Source organism: Bombyx mandarina, chromosome 04, assembly GCF_030267445.1.
Source record: "Bombyx mandarina strain Sakado chromosome 04, ASM3026744v2".
Lineage (NCBI taxonomy): Eukaryota > Metazoa > Arthropoda > Insecta > Lepidoptera > Bombycidae > Bombyx > Bombyx mandarina.
In genome coordinates, this window is record NC_143211.1 from 3,712,973 (window position 1) to 3,735,335 (window position 22,363).

The window sequence follows — 22,363 nt, forward strand, 5'->3', positions numbered from 1 at the left end:
CTAATGTAATGAACCGTTTTCGTATCGAGAACTCGATTCATTTACAATAGATGATTTTTTTTTGATAACGCCATCTTGTTGTGTCTTTAAAGCGGTTAGTTGCCCCCAATTAAGAAAAATAGTATATTCGCCAATAGATGTCGGGAAGAGTTGATTATTGAAAACACGAATAAAACAACCTTTTCTGAAAATAAATCGTAGCTAGATCGATTTATCGCTCCCGAAATCCCCTGTATACTAAATTTTATGAAAATCGTTGGAGCCGTTTCCGAGATTCAGGTTATATAAGTATACAAGAATTGCTCGTTTAAAGGTATAAGATTACGAATTCGATGAATTTTCGTGCTTGACGTACTGAATGTAAACGTGTGGAATATTTTTTTTGTAGGTCAATTTAAATATGTCTACCTGAATTCGAGCTTCAGTCAATCCTATCTTCATTGCCAACTCCTCCCTGTAACAAAAAAAACTTAACTGAGCGATTTGATGATATTTCATTTTTAATTGATTTTCTTTCGTTGTTAGCAAAGAAATTGCCTATTTCGTTTTAAAAGATTTTCCAATACAATTAAGACTCAGGTCTCGCGGTGCACAGCGGTGTTCATGTTAACACGTCTATTCCTGGGATCAGTGAACTGTTGAACTCTCGCAAATTGTAGGTAGGTGACAATTTTATTCGGTAATTCGTTTAAATCCGGTATTAAATTTGAATTTCAAAAAACGAACATGGATATGATTATTTTATTTGTAATATCATAATAATAATAAATTAATTAATATATAATTGAATACTGGATTTTAGAACTGTCAATATAATCAAGCTGGAATTTAAACTAAGCCCATCACTTTTGCCCAATAAAAAGCGATCGAACATCCGTCTTAGCTTATCTTGTTAGGGATTTTAGAATAAATAAATAAAGAAAGATAAACATAGTCTTACCTTCATCGGAAACAATTAATTTACTTAATTCCTATTATCGTATAAGGCGTCACATTATCCGTATCAACATATTAAAAAGTATTAAATTAAAGAGATCAATGTAATCCGTTCGTTGATAAAGCGATGACCAGAATGACTAGTTTTAGTTCCTGATTTTGTCTGAGATAGGTAAGGAGACATTGAGAATTTGAATTTGAGAGGAACTCGATTTGAATACTGCCCTTTCAATTGCGTATCTTCTTTATCAGTTACTAGCTGTACCCGTCCGCTTCGCTGGGCATTTAAAATTAACATTATTATTTCTCACCCCCACAAAGATTCTCATCATTAACGCCCCTGTAACTGGGATAGGGAGTCCAACACTCATATAAATATTAACCTATCCATTAAGTACATGTATTTTCTACATGGATACCAAGTTTCAAGTCAATCGGATGCATGGTTCAGTAGTTATAACGGAACATCCGTAAAATCCACTGTAGATTTAAAAATTAGTATAGAGTTTAGATTATTTGAATTTCGTTGAAACCGAAGTGTCGCTCGGAAAACGTCACAAAAGGTATTTTTAAGAAACCCTTTATAAATTAATCGAAATACAAATGAAAACATATTTTTTTGCTGATCCTGGTCAAAATTTTGGGATAACGTAAATAAGATTTTTTTATAGTAATCAGTTTTTGGTACGTGAGCAAATTTTGAATTTAATCCGATGTCTTGAAAATTGTCATAGAACATTGTGTTGAAAAATTCTATTTTTATGTTTTACTCTTAAAATGTTTTGTGGGCATCAAATAGGCTTTCAATCCAAGAAATGTGACACGTTAAAAAATAGTACCTACGGTATAAAATATTTGCTCTAGCATCACTATCCGGGGAAGAAACAGGAGTATAGATTTGTATGAATAGAATTCTACCCATGTTTTCTTTAAACATTACTCTTAAAATAATTTAATTCGACTGGTTAGAAAGATAAGCACCTACGTTTGATTTGACCTGTAAAGCGATTGTTGCCATAGATTTTGTATTGCGCACATTATATTTAAAATTGACGTAAATTATTTACTAATTTAGTGCGCTCCGTTGGGCGTGTGATTTAAACTCGATGAAACATCCTTATTTCTGAGTTGACTTAATTTGTTTTCATTAATAAGCCGTTTTTTATGAGACCAGACATGGATTGTGTCGTAGTATCTATTAACCGCATTGACTTAGATTTTTGAATTATTTTGGAATCGCGCCTTTATTGTTTTCTTCTAATAAGTGAGTGGTCATAGCACCCACGCGTTGAAGTGTGCGAAAACATTGTTCAAAATGATGCGTTAATGATTATTTACTGTGTATTTTTATTACTTTGATAATAAAATATTGTTTTATCTTATTATTTACTTTTCACTGCGATGATCGTTTCAATTATTTTTCGTTAAGATAAGTTTAATAAAGGGATAACCTTATTTTTTTAATTTATTACGTGATATTATGACTGCGTATTAGTCACTTTTTTAATTAAAATAATACGATGATATGGATTTTTGATTGAAATAGTATTGAACAATTTTTTATGGACGCCGGTTTAAATATGATATCCGGGCTATGAATAAAAATTTTCAATGTGCCACAAACGTTGTAAACGCAAAAACACAGAGTCTAAGATAGGGTTAAAAGGTGATAAAAGTGGTAAGTAAACTGCCCCATTATTATTTTTATTGAATAGATAAAAATATAATAATAATAAGAGCTATGTTGCAGGTCGTGGTCAATTGTAAACATGAAATTTCAAGAACAATACTCCATCGCCCGGATTCTTGCTTTGAGCCCACGATGAGTGGCCAAGAGCATGAGCAATATTTGTCGGCCGCTCCGATACGTGTCAAAAGGACATCTCTGTACTTTAACCTCTAATTACAGTATATAGAGTGTAACAGTTTTCCGTCACTGCTGCGCTCATTTATAGCTGTTGCTAGAAATTAAGCTAATATTGTTAATACCTTACAAATGTTTTGGTTATACCAGAGGCGGATTATCCGTAAGGCAAAATAGGCACGTGCCTAGGGGCGTATAGTAAGGAGCGCGCGAGCTCAGAATTTTTAAATAAATAAAGAAAATAACATATCGACGATTAAGAACTAAATGCTGATAATCTAAATCTATAATAGATTATATTGCACAAGCATCGATATACTCGTATTATGCAATATTGCGGGTTTGTTTGTATTTCATTCGCGCATTAGCGTAAGTACAAGGGTCCTGATCTACTAAAGTCTAGGGTTTGATGATACAACGCCATTGTAATTGCAAAAACAACTAGTTAAAATTCATAGTATTATGATGAATGATGGCCATTTATGGCCGGTACAGAGGCGCCGAGAAAATGATTTCCTAGGGCGCTCTGGACCTTTAATCCGCCACTGGGTTACACTGTTAATTTGTAAGAAGACTAAAAATAAATAAATAAATCTCTAAAAGGGGACAATGAAACCACAAACATTAGTCGTAAATATCCACATTTATTTCAAGTAGTAAATATTTGATGAACCCGCAATGAAAAACGAAGGCCGCACGAGAGCGATGACCGAAACGCTAACTTATTTTTATATGCAATACATTACTTGCTGTAGAAAATATGTTAGTTTCTCCCACTCGAATTTTTATGATTTCAACTGTCCAAAGTTAGGGATTATCATTAACACGCTTGTATTCGTTTTAGGGAATTATTTAATTACATTTGGTACAGCTAGATTAGTCTTGTATATTAAGTTCTGCTATTTGTTACCTCGTAAATACATCTGGATAATGGGTTCTAGAAAACGCTTTCTCCAGTTCTTCAAGTTGAAAACTAGTGAAGGTGGTTCTGTAACGCCTTTGTTTCCTTTTCGGGGCAAATTCGTCAGCATCATCGCTGTCCACGGAACCTGGATGCGGTCGTTCTGAAGGCGACTGATCAGTACGAGACAGATCGGGCGTGGTCCGGGGGGAATCGTCCTTGGGCACCTCCGATATGCCCATGCTTGAGTACTTCTGGTAAGGCTGCTCGTTATAATAATCTGTAAGAAAACATTAAAAAGTTATTTATAAAATTCGTATTTTTTTCAGTACATACGCATCAGTACACAACAGTACACATTTATCAGTATTTCGTCATGCTTATTGAATTACTTAAAGAAAAATCCCATGATGTTGAATTAAGTAACTTTAAATGTTCAATACAAATAGTTTTATTCAATGGTTCCATTAATTCTATATTATTAAAAAGACTGGGAAGTATTTTAGTAGCGTATTTGTATGTTATTTATCTTAAACTAATGTGAATAGTTTTAAGTCCGTGACTTCTGCTCAACATTCAATTTATTATTCAATCGACTGTATAATAGCAGACAATTACTCCTATACAATACGAACGCCACAACGGTTTAATTACGTTAACTAATTAAACGACAAACGATTAGACGTACAGTTAGAATATAATTATGGATATAATTGATATCTGACACGAAACGCTCTTAAGTAATACATTTAGTTAGTTGTCAAGCTATTGCATAGCTTTTATCGCGGGCTTTGAGCGCGGCGACCGAATCAAGAAATTCCGTAACGAAAATAAAACCTAACACCCCCACTCCGCCTAACATGTAGCTCGCGTTCAACACATTCACACGTTGCGCTTTTGTAGTGTTTGTGAATAAGCACGCGGCGTGACGTTGCACTGCATGCGCATCATGAGAAGTCTGCCCATGTCTCTCTCGCACTGTCTAGCTTATGAGTGTGAAGGGAACAGTTAATGTTTTGCTTTTGTTAATGTTTATAAATATAGCGTGGTCTTATTTTATTATTGTTTTAATATTAAATTATTATTATCTAATTATAATTGTTACTTTTCACAATTATTACTAATTTTGAGGCTGTTCGTGCATATAGTAGTGCGAAATAGATCATACAATATAACTGAAAGTTTGCTTTAATCTTGAAGTGGGTGCCGATATCCATCACGTGGACTCAATTCGTCTAGAACCCGTCTAGAAGAATAATACTGTGCGCATAACCTTTATTAACCCTAAGACGTAAGAATGTGTTAATTAAACAGACTGACCACTTAAAACAGTACCCGTCACGCCATTACGTTCTCATGTAATTAGCTAACATCGATTTCATTCATTAATTCAATTAGTTTATAAATGATTATAATGATCGGAGATTATGATTTTTTATGACACGCTTGTACTAGTAGAGGGGTAATTAAAACGGCGAGTGTCTAGGGTATAGTTAGTTGCTCATATCCCAGTATGAAGAGGAGTTAGGGAAATGAGAGATAATCTTTCCTATTAAGGAGAATTCGATGTAATGGTTCTAGCTTGATTGGTTTGGAGCCGTTGCGTCTTTGAGTTTACGAGTCAGATAAACTCTGAGGAACCCTTTAGGTTGTACTGTTTTACTATTGGGGTTCATACACTATCTGGAACTTTCTGAATCATTTAGAGTGCGTGTCCAGAAGTCACAACAATACATACACACCCACACACACACACACACACACACACACGTTACTAGCTGTGAAATGATGTTCCTTTCGTGCTGTTTTGCTGACATGTCCTTGTTCATAAAAGCTCTAAACGCGGTAAGGAAGAGGTGGTCATAGCTTTCACGTAGTCCAAGGTGATGCTGACCACATACGATTCGAGTCGCTGATTCGCGTGTTGACACCCAGGCCAGGCTTAAAGCGAGCTTTTTTACTTCGCTGCGTTTGAGTAGTTAATGCAATTTTAAAATAAAAAAACTTGTAATGTGTTAATAATTTTTTTTATATATATCTAACAAATTTTTACATTGTTTGTTAATCAAACTGTTATCTTCTGTAACTCTCTATAAGTCTGGCTTTATCAAGGAAACGCGATATGACAACCTTACCCCGTTAATATGGGAGCGATATAACTGGCCAATAAAATAATCAAAAAACAACTTTACGGCGAATCGAAATATGACTCACATTTTCGCGAAAACAATTGAAGTCAGCACGAATATTAGAAACACTTGGATAACACAGCACCCAGTATGGCGGTTATTTTATGAATGAAATGTATTCATCACAGATATTACGCTGTGTCAAATACGATAAGGATTTTAATGATTATGTGTTATTTTATGATTTTATCATAGTCTCGGCTATAACTATTTCTGTTATGACTTACGTTTGAGATAATGAATGAGAGTAATAAATTAAATTTGTTTTTGTTGTCCACATATTATTATGTACGTATGTCTAAAACTAAAACAGGAAATGCTGTTTTGATTCACACGCATTACGAATATTAGTCCTTTGAATTTTTATTTTTTTTATTGCTTGTATGGGTGGATGAGCTCACGGCCCGCCTGATGTTAAGTGGTTAACGTAAATGCCGCCACCCACCTTGAGACATGAGTTCTAAGGTCTCAGTTTTAGCAGTACAACGGATGCCCCGTCCTTCAAACCGGAACGCATTACTGCTTCACGGCAGAAATAGGCAGGGCGGTGGTACCTACCCGTGCGGACTCACCAGACGTCCTATCATCAGCGATTACGCAAAGTATAATTTGCAGGTTTGATTTTTATTACACGATGTTATTCCTCCACCGTGGAAGTCTTTCGTCAACATTTGTTAAATACGTATTTCATTGGAAAAATTGGTACCTGCCGGCAGGATTCGAACATCGAAGCATCGCTACTATACGTATGCACCGGACGTCTTATCCTTTAGGCCACAAAGACTAAACTAACGATGGCTAATATAATTTGATGTTAGATTTTGAAACGACTTAACAGATAATTAAATTGTAAGTTCGTTAATCGCTAAATCAATTATACAAAAAAAAAATACATATTCATTCCTCACTAAGTTTTGTATACTAGTTTAAGGAAATATGCTTCCATACAGTCGATAAACCTAAGTCTGAGAATAGGTTATTTCTAAACTATTAACCCACTGAGTTTCTTGTCGGATCATCTCAGTGGATCGCGATTCCGATTCGGTAGTAGATTCAGCGAAGCACTGCTCTTGATAGGGCTAGTGTTAGCAATTCTCTCACATTTATTCGCGAAGTTAGAATAGCCCCTTAGGCTACCAACGATTAGGTAGGAAAAAAAAACTAAACTATTGAGATTTTCTTTTCCCTTTCTATTTTAACGGTTTGAGGTGGGGCAACAGACTGGGTCATGTCGGAATCCGGCACCTCCTGTGTAGAAGAGGGAGAAGAGGAAGATTGAGGTCCTCCTCCTCTTCTTCCAATTCCTAAGACCTGCCCCACATAATTAACTACTACTAAGCCGCATCGACGGGATTTAATTCCCAGGAAAACTATTCCGATCCTATTCTAGCATACTTAGTATTTACGTATTCACTCAGAGATCTTTATAAGTATATGCATTTACGATTATAAAATTCTTCTCTTAATTCGTTCGTATTCTCATTATTTTTCCATAATCATGCGTCAAAATCATTTAATTAGTATTTTAATTTTTTTAATGATATTTAATTTTAATATTTTGACTTGGATAATTAAGGAAGGGAATATTCATAAAACTAGAATTCTGTTTGGTATCAAGTAAACGGTAATGACAGTCAAGGACGAGAAGCGAATTTGATTAATGGCGCCATTATCGACGATAACAACTGATAAGGTATTTTAAGAAAGTTTCATCGCAAATTATTATCTCGAGAATCAGTTTTGCTTTTGACGTACCACAGGGGAGTATTTTCACGGCAAGCTTTTTACTTTTTACGAATCTATGATGATTCCTCGCTAGGTGACACTAATATTACATTTGATATTTAAATCGAATTAATATTTTTTTGTTCGCGCGCAATGTAATGCAATTAAAAGACATCCGATGCGCGGGATCATTGGTCTCGAGGGAACGGGAGCGGGTTTATAATCTTCGGGACGTCAGTATAATATATTTAACTATGCTAACGAGACCAAACCTAGGCAGGCGTTCGAAGTAAGGTCGAATAGGGTTCTTGCATATTTCCTAATCATTGAAGGGCAGCAGTTAGGATCTAAAAATAAACAAATCTACAAAAAACGAACTGTCTGTTTTTGAAGTTATACTTCTAATTAGGCGCGTTATGAAAAATTTATAAGAGTGAAATTTTACGATGCGCGCGCACCGTGACACATAATTAACAGAATGAAGCTGCCCACTAAATCGCTCATTACAATACGACCGACGTAACTTGGCGAGTCTGAATATAGCCGCAGGTGAACATTCGCGCATGTACACTCGTAAAAAAAAGTGTTATTAGCATTCATTATTTAGTAATATAATTGACAAAATTATTATTTAATATAATTCATGCTAAATATTATTAAATTATTAACGTTAAATATTAATTATTTAATATAAAAAAAAAAGAAATAAATTTAATAAAAATAAACTTTAATAATAACTTCTTACGCGCGTACATAAGTACACGCACCCTTTTTCCCTTACGTTACTCTTATTTAGGAACAAATTTCTGCGTTAAGGTTTATTCTTGCCCAGACCAATTAGTTGCTTGTTACTGACCACCTTTTTCTTTTTATTACTCTAGTTGGGCAGATGACTTCTTACGGTTCATTAATTGTAAATTACGACAAAATCCCAAAAGCATCTACCCATCTGTAGACATGAATTCGAAGTGTCAAATCTATAATACACAACTGTTTTCCAACTATGGACAGACAAAGATAACGCACAAGCGCGACTTATATTGCGGGTCACGATAAGTTGGCGAGTAGATGTAGCTATTGGTGTTTTAATATCTAGTATTCTCTATATTTCACAGGTATTCCAGTTTTTACTGATTAAATACTTAAAATATAATATCTAATGATAAAATACCTAATCAGAGTGAGTGCAAAACGGGCTCTATGCTACATAAACTTGAGCCGGTGAGGTGGAGCACAATAATTATTTGTCCATTTAATGCAAATGTGTATAGCAAGGCAAAGCGTTTAATATGGGGCATGTTGAAGTAAACGTGTAATAATTGAAAATAATAAATTAGAATAGAAAAAGAAAGCGCCTTCCATAACGCCAAACTTTAGATAATAGTGTTTATATCCATCTAAGCCAACCCAGATATCAACTGTGTCCTGCAGAAGCGTAGTAATAGTCCTATGGCCTTTTCCAAGACCAGATTGAAAAGGACCAAAAACAGAATATAAAATATAATTATGAAATAGGTTTAAAACGATCGGTTTCAACCGCTTCAGAGTGGAACGGTAAGATTGTATTTAGACGAAAGTAATTAAAAATGATAGAATTAGGGATTGTGTGCAGGGCACGAATTTTTCTCATAATTACGACGTAAATGCGGCGAAAGTACACTGGATCTGAAATAACGCGCGACGAAATTTAACCCTATTTCTTTATGCGGAGTCCGCACGGGTAGATACCACCGCCCTGCCTATTTCTGCCGTGAAGCAGTAATGCGTTTCGGTTTAAAAGGTGGGGCAGCCGTTGTAACTATACTGAGATCTTAGAACTTATATATCAAGGTGGGTGGCGGATTTACGTTGTAGATGTCCATGGGCTTCAGTAACCACTTAACACCAGGCGGGATGTGAGCTCGTCTACACATCTAAGCAATAAAAAAAATAAAAAAAATCTGGATCACGACTTAATTGGAGAATCGATAGTGATCTTAAATTTCGCACTGTTTCGCGATTACCACCGCCGTCTATATCGACTGTAAAACCGATAAAAATCTAATGGACGATAAAGTCTGTGAGTTCAATTCGAACTTGATATACAAATTAAATTAGCAAATCGTATCTGATCTAATATATATAATATAATAATAGTTTAGATTCGAACGATAAGATGACAAAAGCGATAAGAAAATAAATGATAACTGTTATCTATGTAAGTAAGCAAGCTCACAAGTAATTTCTAGATTGTTAGTTTGCATCCTTGATTCATTTATAACTGGGATATTATGGATCATCGAATAAACACGACGAGGAAAAGTATGAATGAAGAAAATATTACGGTGTAATTTCGTTTTTTTTATAATTATCACATTTTAATTACCCTTTTTTTAATTTGCAGTAAAATCGTGAAATTAATTAAATAAAGCCGTGGATAAACTGTAAACATTTTAATCATGGTCCGCGAATACCGGCGATAATAAGTCTTGAACCTATGAAGTTGCCATTTTACAATACTGGCAATATGAAACGTATTTTTTGTATGGCAATTAATTTAAAATTCAAATGAATTGGATTTTGAAATATGGTATCCTATTTTAAAATTCAGTCATTTGTTTATCGAGTAGTGTTTTGTTTCATTACATTCATAAATATCTTTTTCATCAATATGGATACGATAAAATTCGAGTAAGTCCTTTCTGGTCCTACACGACAATACTAGACCTCATACGACAAAACAGACAGTCTATAAGCTACAGGAGCTAGGGTTGGAAGTTTTATGTTAGGCTTCTCCTTTTTCCAAAATTTGGGGAAAAAATACGAGAGACAGTACAAAATACCTTTGATGAATTTATTGACTCCCGTAAATCTTCCGGCTTCTCCAAGAGATACTATATATATGAATATTCTGATTGAAAGGATTTTTTTTTTATAAAGAATCACTTTAGTTATACTGAACGGCAATTTCGTAGATAAAGACTTAATATTTGCGAAATGATAAAAATTATAAATGGATAAGTCTCTTAATTTCTTGGTTTGTTAGTGAATATCATGATTTCTGAGTAAGGGAAAGTATTCTATAGGTTTCGGAGTGGAAGGTTATTGCATAGGTGGGCAAAAAAAATATTTAGGTATTGTTTGGAGTTAGTTTGCGAGATAAAATACTGACATAGATGGCAGATCGATTTGAATTGGAAACTTTAATTTTTTCACACGGAACTGTGATTTGATCCTTAATATTTATTGTGGATTTTAACTTTTTCAATTTTCATACTACCCTTCCCATTTAAAACTGTCTTCAGAGACAAATAGGTGGGTGGATATGAGTTGGGATCGAATATGTGTTCTGTTTTTTTTCTTTCTGAGGCATAGAATCCTAAAAACGATGAAGCGAAATATGGATCATCAGTCATGGATGCGTGTTTCTACTAGTTCAATGTATTTGACGTCCTTAGACAGAATTCAAAACTTGTTATCGTTAAATAATAGTATGATAAGATTAATGAGAATTTAAATTTAAAAACACAATATTGTGAATAGAAATTAGTATATAAGAGGAAAGTCTGAAAGTAACGCCGGTGACACAGAAAGTAAATAATCATAATAAATAGCTGGGAAATAATCAAGCACGTTCATCCGACCCCAATTTAGAGCTCCCTGTGTTATGAGTACTAGATACTGACAAACATATATACGTAAATAATAGTATAAGTAAATAATAAGCACCCATACAAAGAAGCAAAGGAACCTGTTCATTACGCGATGCTTGCCGGATGTGGGAATCGAACCCACGACCCTCGGCACAACAGTGACTACTGCACCACCGAGTCAATCGAAAAGAGTATAACGTTAAAAGAGTGTAAATTCATAAAGAGTGTAAGGTTATCGTGGTATGGGCATGTGGGCAAGATCATGTGGCCAAAAAAAACCTTGGGTATGAAAGTTGACGGTTATGTGAGAAAGGGGTGTCCTATAAAGACTTGGATGACCTGTGTGAAGGAGGATATGTAAGGGAAGGATGTGAGTGCAGGGATGACGTATGATAGGCCTGAATGGAAGAAGTAGGAAGTGCCGCACCGACCTCACGTGGTGGGATAAGGGCTAAGAGAAGTGGAAGATCAAAATATTGTGAACCACGTTTAATTATTATTTGCTATGGCGTTAAACAACATAATATAGGACTTTAACATCATGTATCAAGGCTTATTCGCGTGTAACGAACGGCCTGGCCACGGGGATCGGCGGTGCGAACGACGAAGCGGCGGAGGAGGCGACCATTCGCGCAGCATCGTTTGCAGGCCACGGGGAGTCACGTTCGCCGCCGCGACTAGCAAGGGAGTCCGACAGCGAAATGTTTATATCGAAATTATCTCGATAGGTATTGCTTAGAAAGTAATCGTTTTTTGGTTCAAGACCTATAATTTGGAAGATATTGTGGAGTACATGATTTGAATAAGAATCGGAGTATAGATGGAGAATTCCACAAGAAGCACGAGAAATACAGAATGTATCCAGAAACATTTTGGCTGCTTGGAGTGGCTAGACTTCCAAATAGCTCATCTAAGTAGTATATCAGCAATAAAAATTTCGGTGTTCATTTTTCGAAAACAACTAAACTCATTTAATCACAGTACTAGTCGCCGCGACTACCGCTCGAATCCGTGGCTTGCGCCGTCCGTATTCATGCATTTGATTTGCTCGCCCGCCGCATCGTAAGTCGCCCGCGCGATTCGTTCGGTACATTTCGCCGGTCGCTTCGCCGGTCGCACCGCGCGAATATTCGTATCGGCGAATGTCCCGTGGCTAGGCTGTAATCAAGTTGTGATATCTATCGACACGGGTAACCAATTAAAATCACAATAGTTAGTGACATACGGAAGTAAAAAATTTATGGAAAAAAAATTTTTGTCCATTGCTACGTGGGATTCGTCACATCTATACTAATATTATAAAGCTGAGGAGTTTGTTTGTTTGAACGCGCTAATATCAGGAACTACTGGTCTGATTTGAAAAATTCTTTCTTTTTTCTTTCTCTTTGTTCTTTTTCTTTGTTCTAAAGCAAAACATTATTTCTGAAGGTGTTTTTATGAAGATGATATTAATTCCTATCCAAATAAATACGTTATTCGTTACAACATTGAAACACCCAAATCACTTCAAGATAGGCTTTGACAATTATAGATTATTCTGGATTTCTCCAGGATCCTATCATCAAATCTTGATAATTACAGGATCATTTGGGAAGTCTATCCTTTCGAACAAAAAAGAAAAATAAAATTATCAGAATCGGTTCTAGCATTCTCGAGAAATCGATGAACATACATAGTTAAAAAATTATGGTCTAATTGATAACTTCCTCTTTTGAAGTCGGTTAAAAAGCGTGATTTTGGCGCCTTAAATAGCTCCTTAACAAACCTATTATTCAAAAATATATTCACTTTCTACGTAAATGAGGCGGGTAAAATTTACCGTTATGCCAAAGTAACTATTCCACGCGGGCGAAGTCGCGGGCAAAAGCTAGTGTAAAATAGCACAGATAATTTTTTTATTGCCAGATGAGCACACTGGTGATAAGTAGTCTTTACTTCAGACATTACTAGTGCGACGGGCACAGCCAAGCCGCTGCTTACTGGTGTATTCAGATAAACTATTTATGTTTTAATTTTTATTATCTATTGCACGTGTCCGACTTATAAGTGAACTGTCGTCGTCTACGCACAGAGGCGTAGGATATAAAATTAACAAATCGCTGTTATTTCTATCGTATGCCTTAATAACATGCCGACTTATCTCGACCCAAGACATCTACTGCACCAAATTGAATTTTTAATTAATTTGAAACGTATAGCTTTTGTGATTCAAGCATTAAGGTACATTTTCGCGAGGTTTCTTTATAGCAACTGTAATGGTAAATTTGTATTTATTTGTAATAAAACAAAGGGTGATACGTGCGGGTTAATTACAGTCAGTAATGTAATTAGGCCTAATCATTTTGTAAGTGCTTTTTTTGTTTTCGAATCCTTTTTACGACTTGAACTTATTTGGTACGTAATTTCTGACATGTATTGCTATAATGTTTAGATACCCGAAAGGAACGCCTGGTGTTTTGCGTTTGTGGGAGTCAATAAACATCACAGTGTAAATGCGGCCACCAAAGTCCAAGTTATAATTGAATTTCGATCCAATACTCCTTCATTTACAGAAATCCAATGGCTGACCCCAGGTCAAACATCGCAACAGTGTCCTAAAGCAAAGCTTACCTATAAAAAGGCTTCAGTTTCAACATGGTGCTATTCACTATAGCCTTCTCCGATTTGGTCAAGCAATACCGGGAGATTTCTACTGTGCCGAACTCCGAACAAGGATAGCAAAACTTGCAGCGAAGCAGCGCCGACTCGTGAATCGATACAGATCGAACCAACAAGGCAACACAAGTTTCAACACGCGTTTCTTTCTGCAAATCACTCAACTCATGAGGCACCTATTTTTCATATTTTTTTATTTTATTGATTTGATTTTTATTAAACCATGCCTCTAAGTTCTGGGGAGTTTGGCTCGAATCGGCTTCCACCATCTCTTTCAATTCATTGTTATTCACATGTCTTCTTCCGCGTGGTTCGTCCTTCAAATCAAAATTTCCAGCAAGAAAGAGTTTAAGCCAAAATCGCACGGTGCGTTCATTAGCAGTCTCCTCTCCAAACGCAACATTGATATTGCGAGCTGTTTCTGCAGCGTTAGTTCCGCGTGTTTTTTCGTGTTCAAAAATCACTCGAATTTTCGAAGTATCCGTTGTTCTTGTCTAAACTGAATAAAAAAAACAACTGAAAGTTGATAATCGAATGTTGCACATTTTTTTAAAAGAAACAACCTCATAGGTACAATGGTACCTATGAGGTTGTTTCAAATGTGAAACAAGTTTCACTCAAAAATCTCAGACCATGAAGGTTCGATGTCGATTCGAAGTACCTATTACAATAAAACGGCAATTTCAAACTTTAACCCCTATTATTATTTGTATAATCTGTGTCTACAAAACTGCATTTTCATATGGACTTTTTGGCGGGAACGTGAGGAGTGAAGTTGTGTGATTTGTTTTATTTTGTCTATTTAGTGTTTCTTCAGGTTTAAATGTGTAATAACGATGGTTTATTAACTGTTTAATATCTGTGAAAGTGCACAAATATGGGAAAATGAAACAAAGCCGCTGGACGTAGCTTCTCGGGATTGTCCAAAAAGTCCACTGAAAAAATCTCAGACCACCAAATGACCACCATTTTACTGAGATTTCATCTCAGTTGATTAATTTGATTGATCTCAATTTAATTTCTTCATTTCATTTCACTCCATATTATCGTTTTTCATAAAAATAAGACTTGACGTAAAGGTCTTAGTTACCAGGTCATAAAATCCCTTAAAAAAAATTAATTTTCATAACAAATACACTGCCTATTTCAATGCTGATGAGTTGTATTCATTAATACATTTGAAAATTATCTACTTGTCATGATTACGAAGCAAAGGCCAGGTGCGAGCATCGGTATTTAAATTTAAATAAAATACGTTCGTCGAGTAGGTATTTGTAAATTTAAACGTCACAATATCTTTAAACGCGAACGAATGAATAGTTTCATAATTAAAACATAAAAAAAAACTACTTTTAATTTAAAGCAATAAAACGTTATCAAAAGCGATCTATCTGTCTTGAATCGACACGGATTCGGGTGGTGACCAAAACATCGCACAGGACTTTCTTGCGCGAAGTGATTGATACTGCTGATTAACGAAGATAGTATCTATCAGACTTTTTTAATGACGACATTGATTCGAGGACACAATTAAGAACCTGTTTTATAATCTAGAAATAATATCTAGAGCGCAATGTGACTGGCTGTCTTGATAACTTGGCAATGAAACGGTCGGGGATAATTATTCTTTTGAAATTACAGGGAAGATAGAAAACACACTCACACAAACGTCGGATTTTGATTTTGAAGTCGTCGTGGCCTGAAGGATAAGACGTCCGGTGCATTCGTGTTGAGCGATGCACCAGTGTTCGAATCCCGCAGGCGGGTATAAATTATTTCTAATGAAATACGTACTTAACAAATGTTCAATGTTCTTGCACGGTGAAGGAATAACATCCCACCACCCCGCTTATTTCTGCCGTGAAGCATAATGCGTTTGAAGGGTGGGGCAGCCGTTGTAATTATACTGAGACCTTAGAACTTATATCTCATGGTGGGTGGCGCATTTACGTTGTAGATGTCTATGGGCTCCAGTAACCACTTAACACCAGGTGGGCTGTGAGCTTGTCCACCCATCTAAGCAATAAAAAAAATCTATTGTTTTATTTTATGTGTAGATTTATATGAAAGTAGTCGATGACGCAAAAATGTTCATAAATAGGACAGGACAGGTTTTTAATACGGTAAATGTTATAAACTCGGGAAACGCCGGGTATATTTGGTATAATAACAAGAGTCTGTTTCAATAGCCCACTGAGTTTCTCGTCGAATCTTCTCAGTGGGTCGCGTGGCCGATCCGGTGGTAGATTCTGCGAAGCACTTATTAGCAACATCGTCGGGTTAGAGCCCCGTGAGCTCACCTACTAGTCCGGTGACGCTGATATGGTCTCTCTAGACCAGCGGTCGGGGAACTTTTTTAATTATTACCCCAAAATATTTTTGTGTAAGCTGATATAACCCCATGGCGAAGAACAAAAAAAAAACCGAAATCGCTTCTTTTTAGCTTCTTTTTATATTATAGCCCCCATGATGATTTTGAAAAGAAAACGAATAACTAAACATTTAACGATTCTAAAGAAGTTTCACTTCAATATATTCTTTTTACTCACAAAAGTTTAATTTTTACCCCCCAAAATTTAATTTTACCCCGTTTGGGGTAATTTACCCCGGTTCCCCGACCGCTGCTCTAGACCATCAGCTTAGGTAGGATTTTTTTTTTCAATAACGGATTGCTGGTACATATATGTATAGACGAATCGACCTGTATTTTATAAATCAGGAAATGACACTCAACTCAACTACAGCTCCGGTATGCAACGTATATTTTTATTGACATAGTAGGTAGACGAGCATACAGCCCAGTTGATGGTGAGTGGTTACCGTCGCTCATGGACGTCAGCAATGCCAGGGGCAGAGTCAAGTCGTTGCCTATCGTTAAGTACTCTCCACAAGCCTCGTTTGAAGAAAAGACGTCATAGCGCTCATAGAGGGGAGCTCATACCAAAGCCGAATGGTACGTGCCAAAAAAAATATCTGGGAGCGCACTGTGGATAAACGAAGTGGTTTTAGGTAGTATGGATGAACTCTACTCTGGTAGCGGGCGGTACGATGGTAAAAACGAGATGATTGCATCATCTCAAATATATATTTTATTTAAATTACAATTGTTAAATTTTTAATGAGTGTAAAACCGCGGCCCACTTCTAGTATAATGTATTACAATGAAGACCTCAAACATGAACTTAAGGGTACAGAAGGCTTTAATAAACACCAGACAGCCGTGAGCATGTCTATCCAAACGACATAAAAATATGCACTCAATAACAAAGGTGATCTAAGGCCATCTAAGGTCATCTAGGCCATCTAAGGCCATCGTAGCCCTGTTTGAACAGCGATCTAGGATATGACAGGTCGAAATCTAAAATATGTTAATGGTTTGCAGCTATTATCTTCAAGTCTGACCTTTAGGAGTGCATAGATGACCTCTAAGCGCTGTCAGTTAAGAATTTTCTGTAGACAAACTATCATGAAGTTTATACAAAAAATCAACAAAATTGTATTTTAGGTGAAATATTTTTTTTAAAGAACCAGTTTAGCAAGACCGGGCTCAGCTGTGACACAAGATGTATGAAATACATTTTTTTTAATAACGCAACCATCGCATCGTGTCTCTTCTTTTTGGTTTCGTAAATACGAAATAAATTCTTTAAATTGTTAATTAATTGTAAATATATTCTAATAGACCACGAATGTGGGCTGAAAGAATGATAGATAGGTACCAACTTTAAGACAATGTCTGTTTGCAATTCACTTAGAGTTGAAAATCGCATATCTATTTTCATGGTGCGCCTTAGGCCGTATTAATTGTTAGGTTTTTATGAAATTTATTAGAATCCATATAAAGCAGTAATTTAAAAAGTTAATCAGTTTATTTGAAATTTAGTGTGACAATTTAATTAGTAAAATGATTCGTTGTTGAAAGTTTGGAGTTAGAAATGAATTTTCCACACTTTTAAATGTTCCTTTTTGCAATTTCATTTTGTTACATATATTTATTCACTATCATATCTAAATATGTACAGTATTTCGGCACCTTATTATCTTATTTCTTCTCTTTCAAGCCAAGACAATTGAAAAATATCAAGTTTATATTCTTTTTGAGATAGGACTGCCTGTGAAATCTAAACAACAACCTGATTAAGCAAAATTGTAGGATAATCATTAATACTTACAGTTCAGTTTCGAAATACGGCACAAAAACTAAAAAGAAAACAAGTTTACTTCAAAATATCCGTGTACACTAACTGATTATCGGGTAAGCTACCTAATGCAGGCGAATTGTATATCTCACACAAATCTAAATAGACTTGAATCACGATATAATTATATTTTCTAGATTAGATGTTATCCTACATTAATTAGCGAGTACAAACGGGCTACCGAAACCGATTGCTGATTAGACATCATTGCTGTTCACCGCTTTTAGGTATATTCGAGGTGTTATTGGCGGCATTGTCAAAGATAATGAACAATATGATCGCTTTTACGGTGCCGACAGTTCGAATGGCGCCATTGTGGGATTAATGCAGTTTTTTATGAGATTTTTATTGATATTATGTTCTTTCATCTCGTAGAGTGAATTTTTTTTAATTTTTTATTTCTTAGATGGGTGAACGAGGTCACGGCCCACCTGGTGTTAAGTGGTTACCGGAACCCATAGATGTCTACAACGTAAATGCCGCCACCCACCTTGAGATAACAGTTCTAAGGTCTCAGTATAATTACAACGGCTTTCCCACCCTTCAAACCGTAACGCATTAATGCTTCACGGCAGAAACAGGCAGGGTGGGTGGTAGCTACCCGTGCGGACTGACAAGAGGTCCTACCATCAGTAAAATAGAGAATAGAGCCAGCGTAAGTGTGCGAAGGTTTTGCTACTATTTATTTTGATAGTGAATTCGGTTTTCATCAGTCGCAATTAAAATTTTACGTTTTTACGGTTTAATCTCGCGTTAATATTTTACAGTTTTCGTGGTCGCGAACTCAAAGCGTAAACTTAGTTTTAATTATAGTATGATAGTTTGGTTTAATAAGATCGTATCAAGTAATTACAGCCGAACCTATAATTAGTTTTGTTTCGTGGTTTGAATATATTTTAACAAAAACCATAATCAGCACGATGGAAGTTTTTTTTTAAAGTCCTCTATCTATGTTTTAGTTTTCCATAATATTTTGTCTTTAACCAATCTGGAGCTAAACTGGCCGATGGACACAACATCGCGGTGTCACTACTTACTTTAAGACATATTACTCGACATAAATTTAAGATATTTTAAGGACGAATTACTTTTAAATATGTAACACAGCAACTAATGGTTATCGAAATAAACGATAAAGCAGCTTAATATATATAAAACGGTATTGTATCAAAAAACTCAAATGTAATCAAAAAATCCGAACAGTGACGGTGTTGGTACTGGTATCGGCTTCAGAAAAGTGGGTTGAGTTCATGTGACCGTTTAAGTGAAGTCGAGTCGAAGTTTTTACTGGTGGTAGGACCTCTTGTGAGTCCGCACGGGTAGGTACCACCGCCCCGCCTATTTCTGCCGTGAAGCAGTAATGCGTTTCGGTTTGAAGGGTGGGGTAGCCGTTGTGACTATACTGAGACCTTAGAACTATATCTCAAGGTGTGTGGCGCATTTTACGTTGTAGATGTCTATGGGCTCCAGGAACCACTTAACACCAGGTGGGCTGTGAGCTCGTCCACACATCTAAGCAATAAAAAAAAAATTCATAAAAATGAAAGCAATGTAATACAAACACCAAATTGATTCTGTTCTGATACACATCAATCATTTAACTGCCGCTGTTTTATGGAAGCGTGTTTACGATTCATTTCGAAGGAAATGAAAAAAAAAAACAATTAAAACCATAAAACAAAGCGGACTGATGTTAAATTATAACGTTAAAATACACATCGACCGCAAATAATTTCCGAGAAAAGTTATTAGAAACGCTAATGAATATTTAAAACCATAATACACACGTACGAATGAAAGGAAATAGAATTGAGCGGTGCGTGTGTACTAGCACTAAATTAAAAAAAAACAATTCAATGAACGCTAATTGCGGTCCGTTGCTTGCAATAACCCGATTTTATCAAGACTATTGTTGGTAAAAACATTAATCAATTGCTGACCACAATTTATGTTGCAATCACAAATGTATGTTCATAGTAATTTTACGAGGGACAATAGACGGTAAAAACAAAAAACAATAACAACAACAACAGAACAAACGTAGGTATGTAAATTTTGACCTTAAATGTATAGGATAATCGTCGAATAAATAAAGAAAAGGTGTACTTTTTACAAGCAGTTCGAAGCTTGCAACTAAGCTAGTTTTTAATAAGTTAATGCGACAAATTGGAGCCTGTAACTGTATTGGGCAACGTTCTACTGTATTTAATTATTATTTAAATTCGATCGTCTAATACTTAATTAACTTTTCATTCGAGGTTATATAGTAAAAATAAAATCGTTGTGCAAAGTTCTTTTATTGAGAAGTACAAATTGAAATTATCGATTTAAATGTTATGGTCCGTAAAGGTTAGAGGAATAGAGAAATACAAATACGCGCTTAGACTTTTTTAATCGATTAAAACTACAAAAGCAATAAGTAAATTATTATTTTTTCGTTTTGATCAATTTAAATTATAATCGCGTAATCTATATATATATAAAAGAAAGTCGTGTTAGTTACACTATTTATAACTCAAGAATGACTGAACTGATTTGGCTGAAAATTGGTGAGGAGGTAGCTTAGAACCAGGAAAAGGACATTTTTTCCACAGGAGATAATCGCCGGATCCCCACCCGCGCGGCAGGTGGGGTATGTGGGAGTTGAACCTCACTAAAAACTCCTGCCGCTCACAACCGGCGCCCTACCTCGGACCGGGCCGGAGCCCAGTCGGGGCTATTGAAACGGCGGGACAGGGTTGACGCAGAGCACATTACATCCATCCCACCGTCCCAAGGAAAAGGACATAGGATACTTTTTATAACATTCCCGTGGGACGTGACATAAAACGTGGTATAACAAAACGCAACTGATATGGAATAACAAAACGGAACTGACAGCTAAACGTAATATATTCTATGGTCAAATAAAGTAGAATTTTGAAGTTGACGTGTTTAAAACAAACTGCGTGGCGGAACAAAGTTCGCCGGGTCCGCTAGTTATAGATAATTATGAGGCATGAGCTTCTTGTTTAGTGTTCTTATCACGTTATTTACTTTAGCTAAATAGCTTATTATAGAAAGTAGCACGTTAAACTTATTAAAGTGAAAACAATTTAACACACAACAATTTCACTGGTGGTAGGACCTCTTGTGAGTCCGGACGGGTAGGTACCACCGTCCCGCCTATTTCTGCCGTGAAGCAGTAATGCGTTTCGGTTTGAAGGGTGGGGCAGCCGTTGTAACTATACTGAGACCTTAGAATTTATATCTCAAGGTGTGTGGCGCATTTACGTTGTAGATGTCTATGGGCTCCAGTAACCACTTAACACCAGGTGGGCTGTGAGTTCGTCCACACACATAAGCAATAAAAAAAAAAAAAAAAAACACAGAATTCGCGTGTCTCATCGCAATTGATGATTACCCTTTTGAAATTGCGAAATCGTGTCGTAGCCCCTTCAATTTACGTAGTCTGAAATGAAACGTAACCCGATTGAATGATAGATAAAAAAGTAAGCCATAATTACGGAGAACCGCTGATTTGAGACAGCATTTTGGCGACTTTTAAATCGCGTATCTAATCAATTTGTAGTCTGTGTTTCCTCATCACTCGTCCGATTGATTTAAATTGGCACAGTTAATGCTGGAGCTTCTCAGACACAGCCCACTGAGTTTCTCGCCGGATCTTCTCAGTGGGTCGCGTTTCCGATCCGGTGGTAGATTCTGCGAAGCACGGCTCTTGCTAGAGTTCGTGTTAGCAACGTCGTCAGGTTTGAGCCCCGTGAGCTTACCTACTAGTTAAGGTTACGCTGGAATAGCCTCTCAAGGCTACCAGCTTAGGTAGGAAAAAAAAAAGCTGGTGCATCTAGCTAGACCACGTGACTTTTCGTTAATATCTGTATTTGAATATTTAGTTACAAAAATTGGCGCTAATATATTGCATTTTGGCGTGTTTTACATTTTCAGTATCGTGATGACGCATGGCGTATTTCAGTTCTACATATTATATAGAAATAAACATGACAGCATTTTGATGTGGGCGATTTTTTAAAGGTCATTCGTATGTCATTCGATTTACTGGTGGTAGGACCCCTCTTGTGAGTCCGCGCGGGTAGGTACCACCGCCCTGTCTATTTCTGCCGTGAATCAGTAATGCGTTTCGGTTTGAAGGGTGGGGCAGCCGTTGTAACTATGCTTGGGACCTTAGAACTTATATCTCAGGTGGGTGGCGCATTTACGTTGTAGATGTCTATGGGCTCCAGTAACTACTTAACACCAGGTGG

General features: G+C 36.2%; 1 protein-coding gene across 4 annotated transcripts in view; it reads right to left on the bottom strand.

The window, feature by feature from the left end:
• LOC114249238 (homeobox protein aristaless) overlaps positions 1-22,363 on the bottom strand; it is a 95,224-nt gene that overhangs the window by 12,088 nt on the left and 60,773 nt on the right. For 2 of the 4 annotated variants that reach the window (XM_028182733.2, XM_089740462.1), the window contains exons 2-3: positions 3,711-3,981; positions 409-454 (exon numbers count right to left, since the gene is read on the bottom strand). In XM_028182733.2, the coding sequence (XP_028038534.2) occupies positions 409-454; positions 3,711-3,981 (317 nt within the window). Of the gene's footprint in view, positions 1-408; positions 455-3,710; positions 3,982-5,915; positions 5,991-18,074; positions 18,391-22,363 lie in introns of those variants that run through there. The other 2 variants (XM_089740463.1, XM_089740464.1) reach the window with 2 other exon arrangements.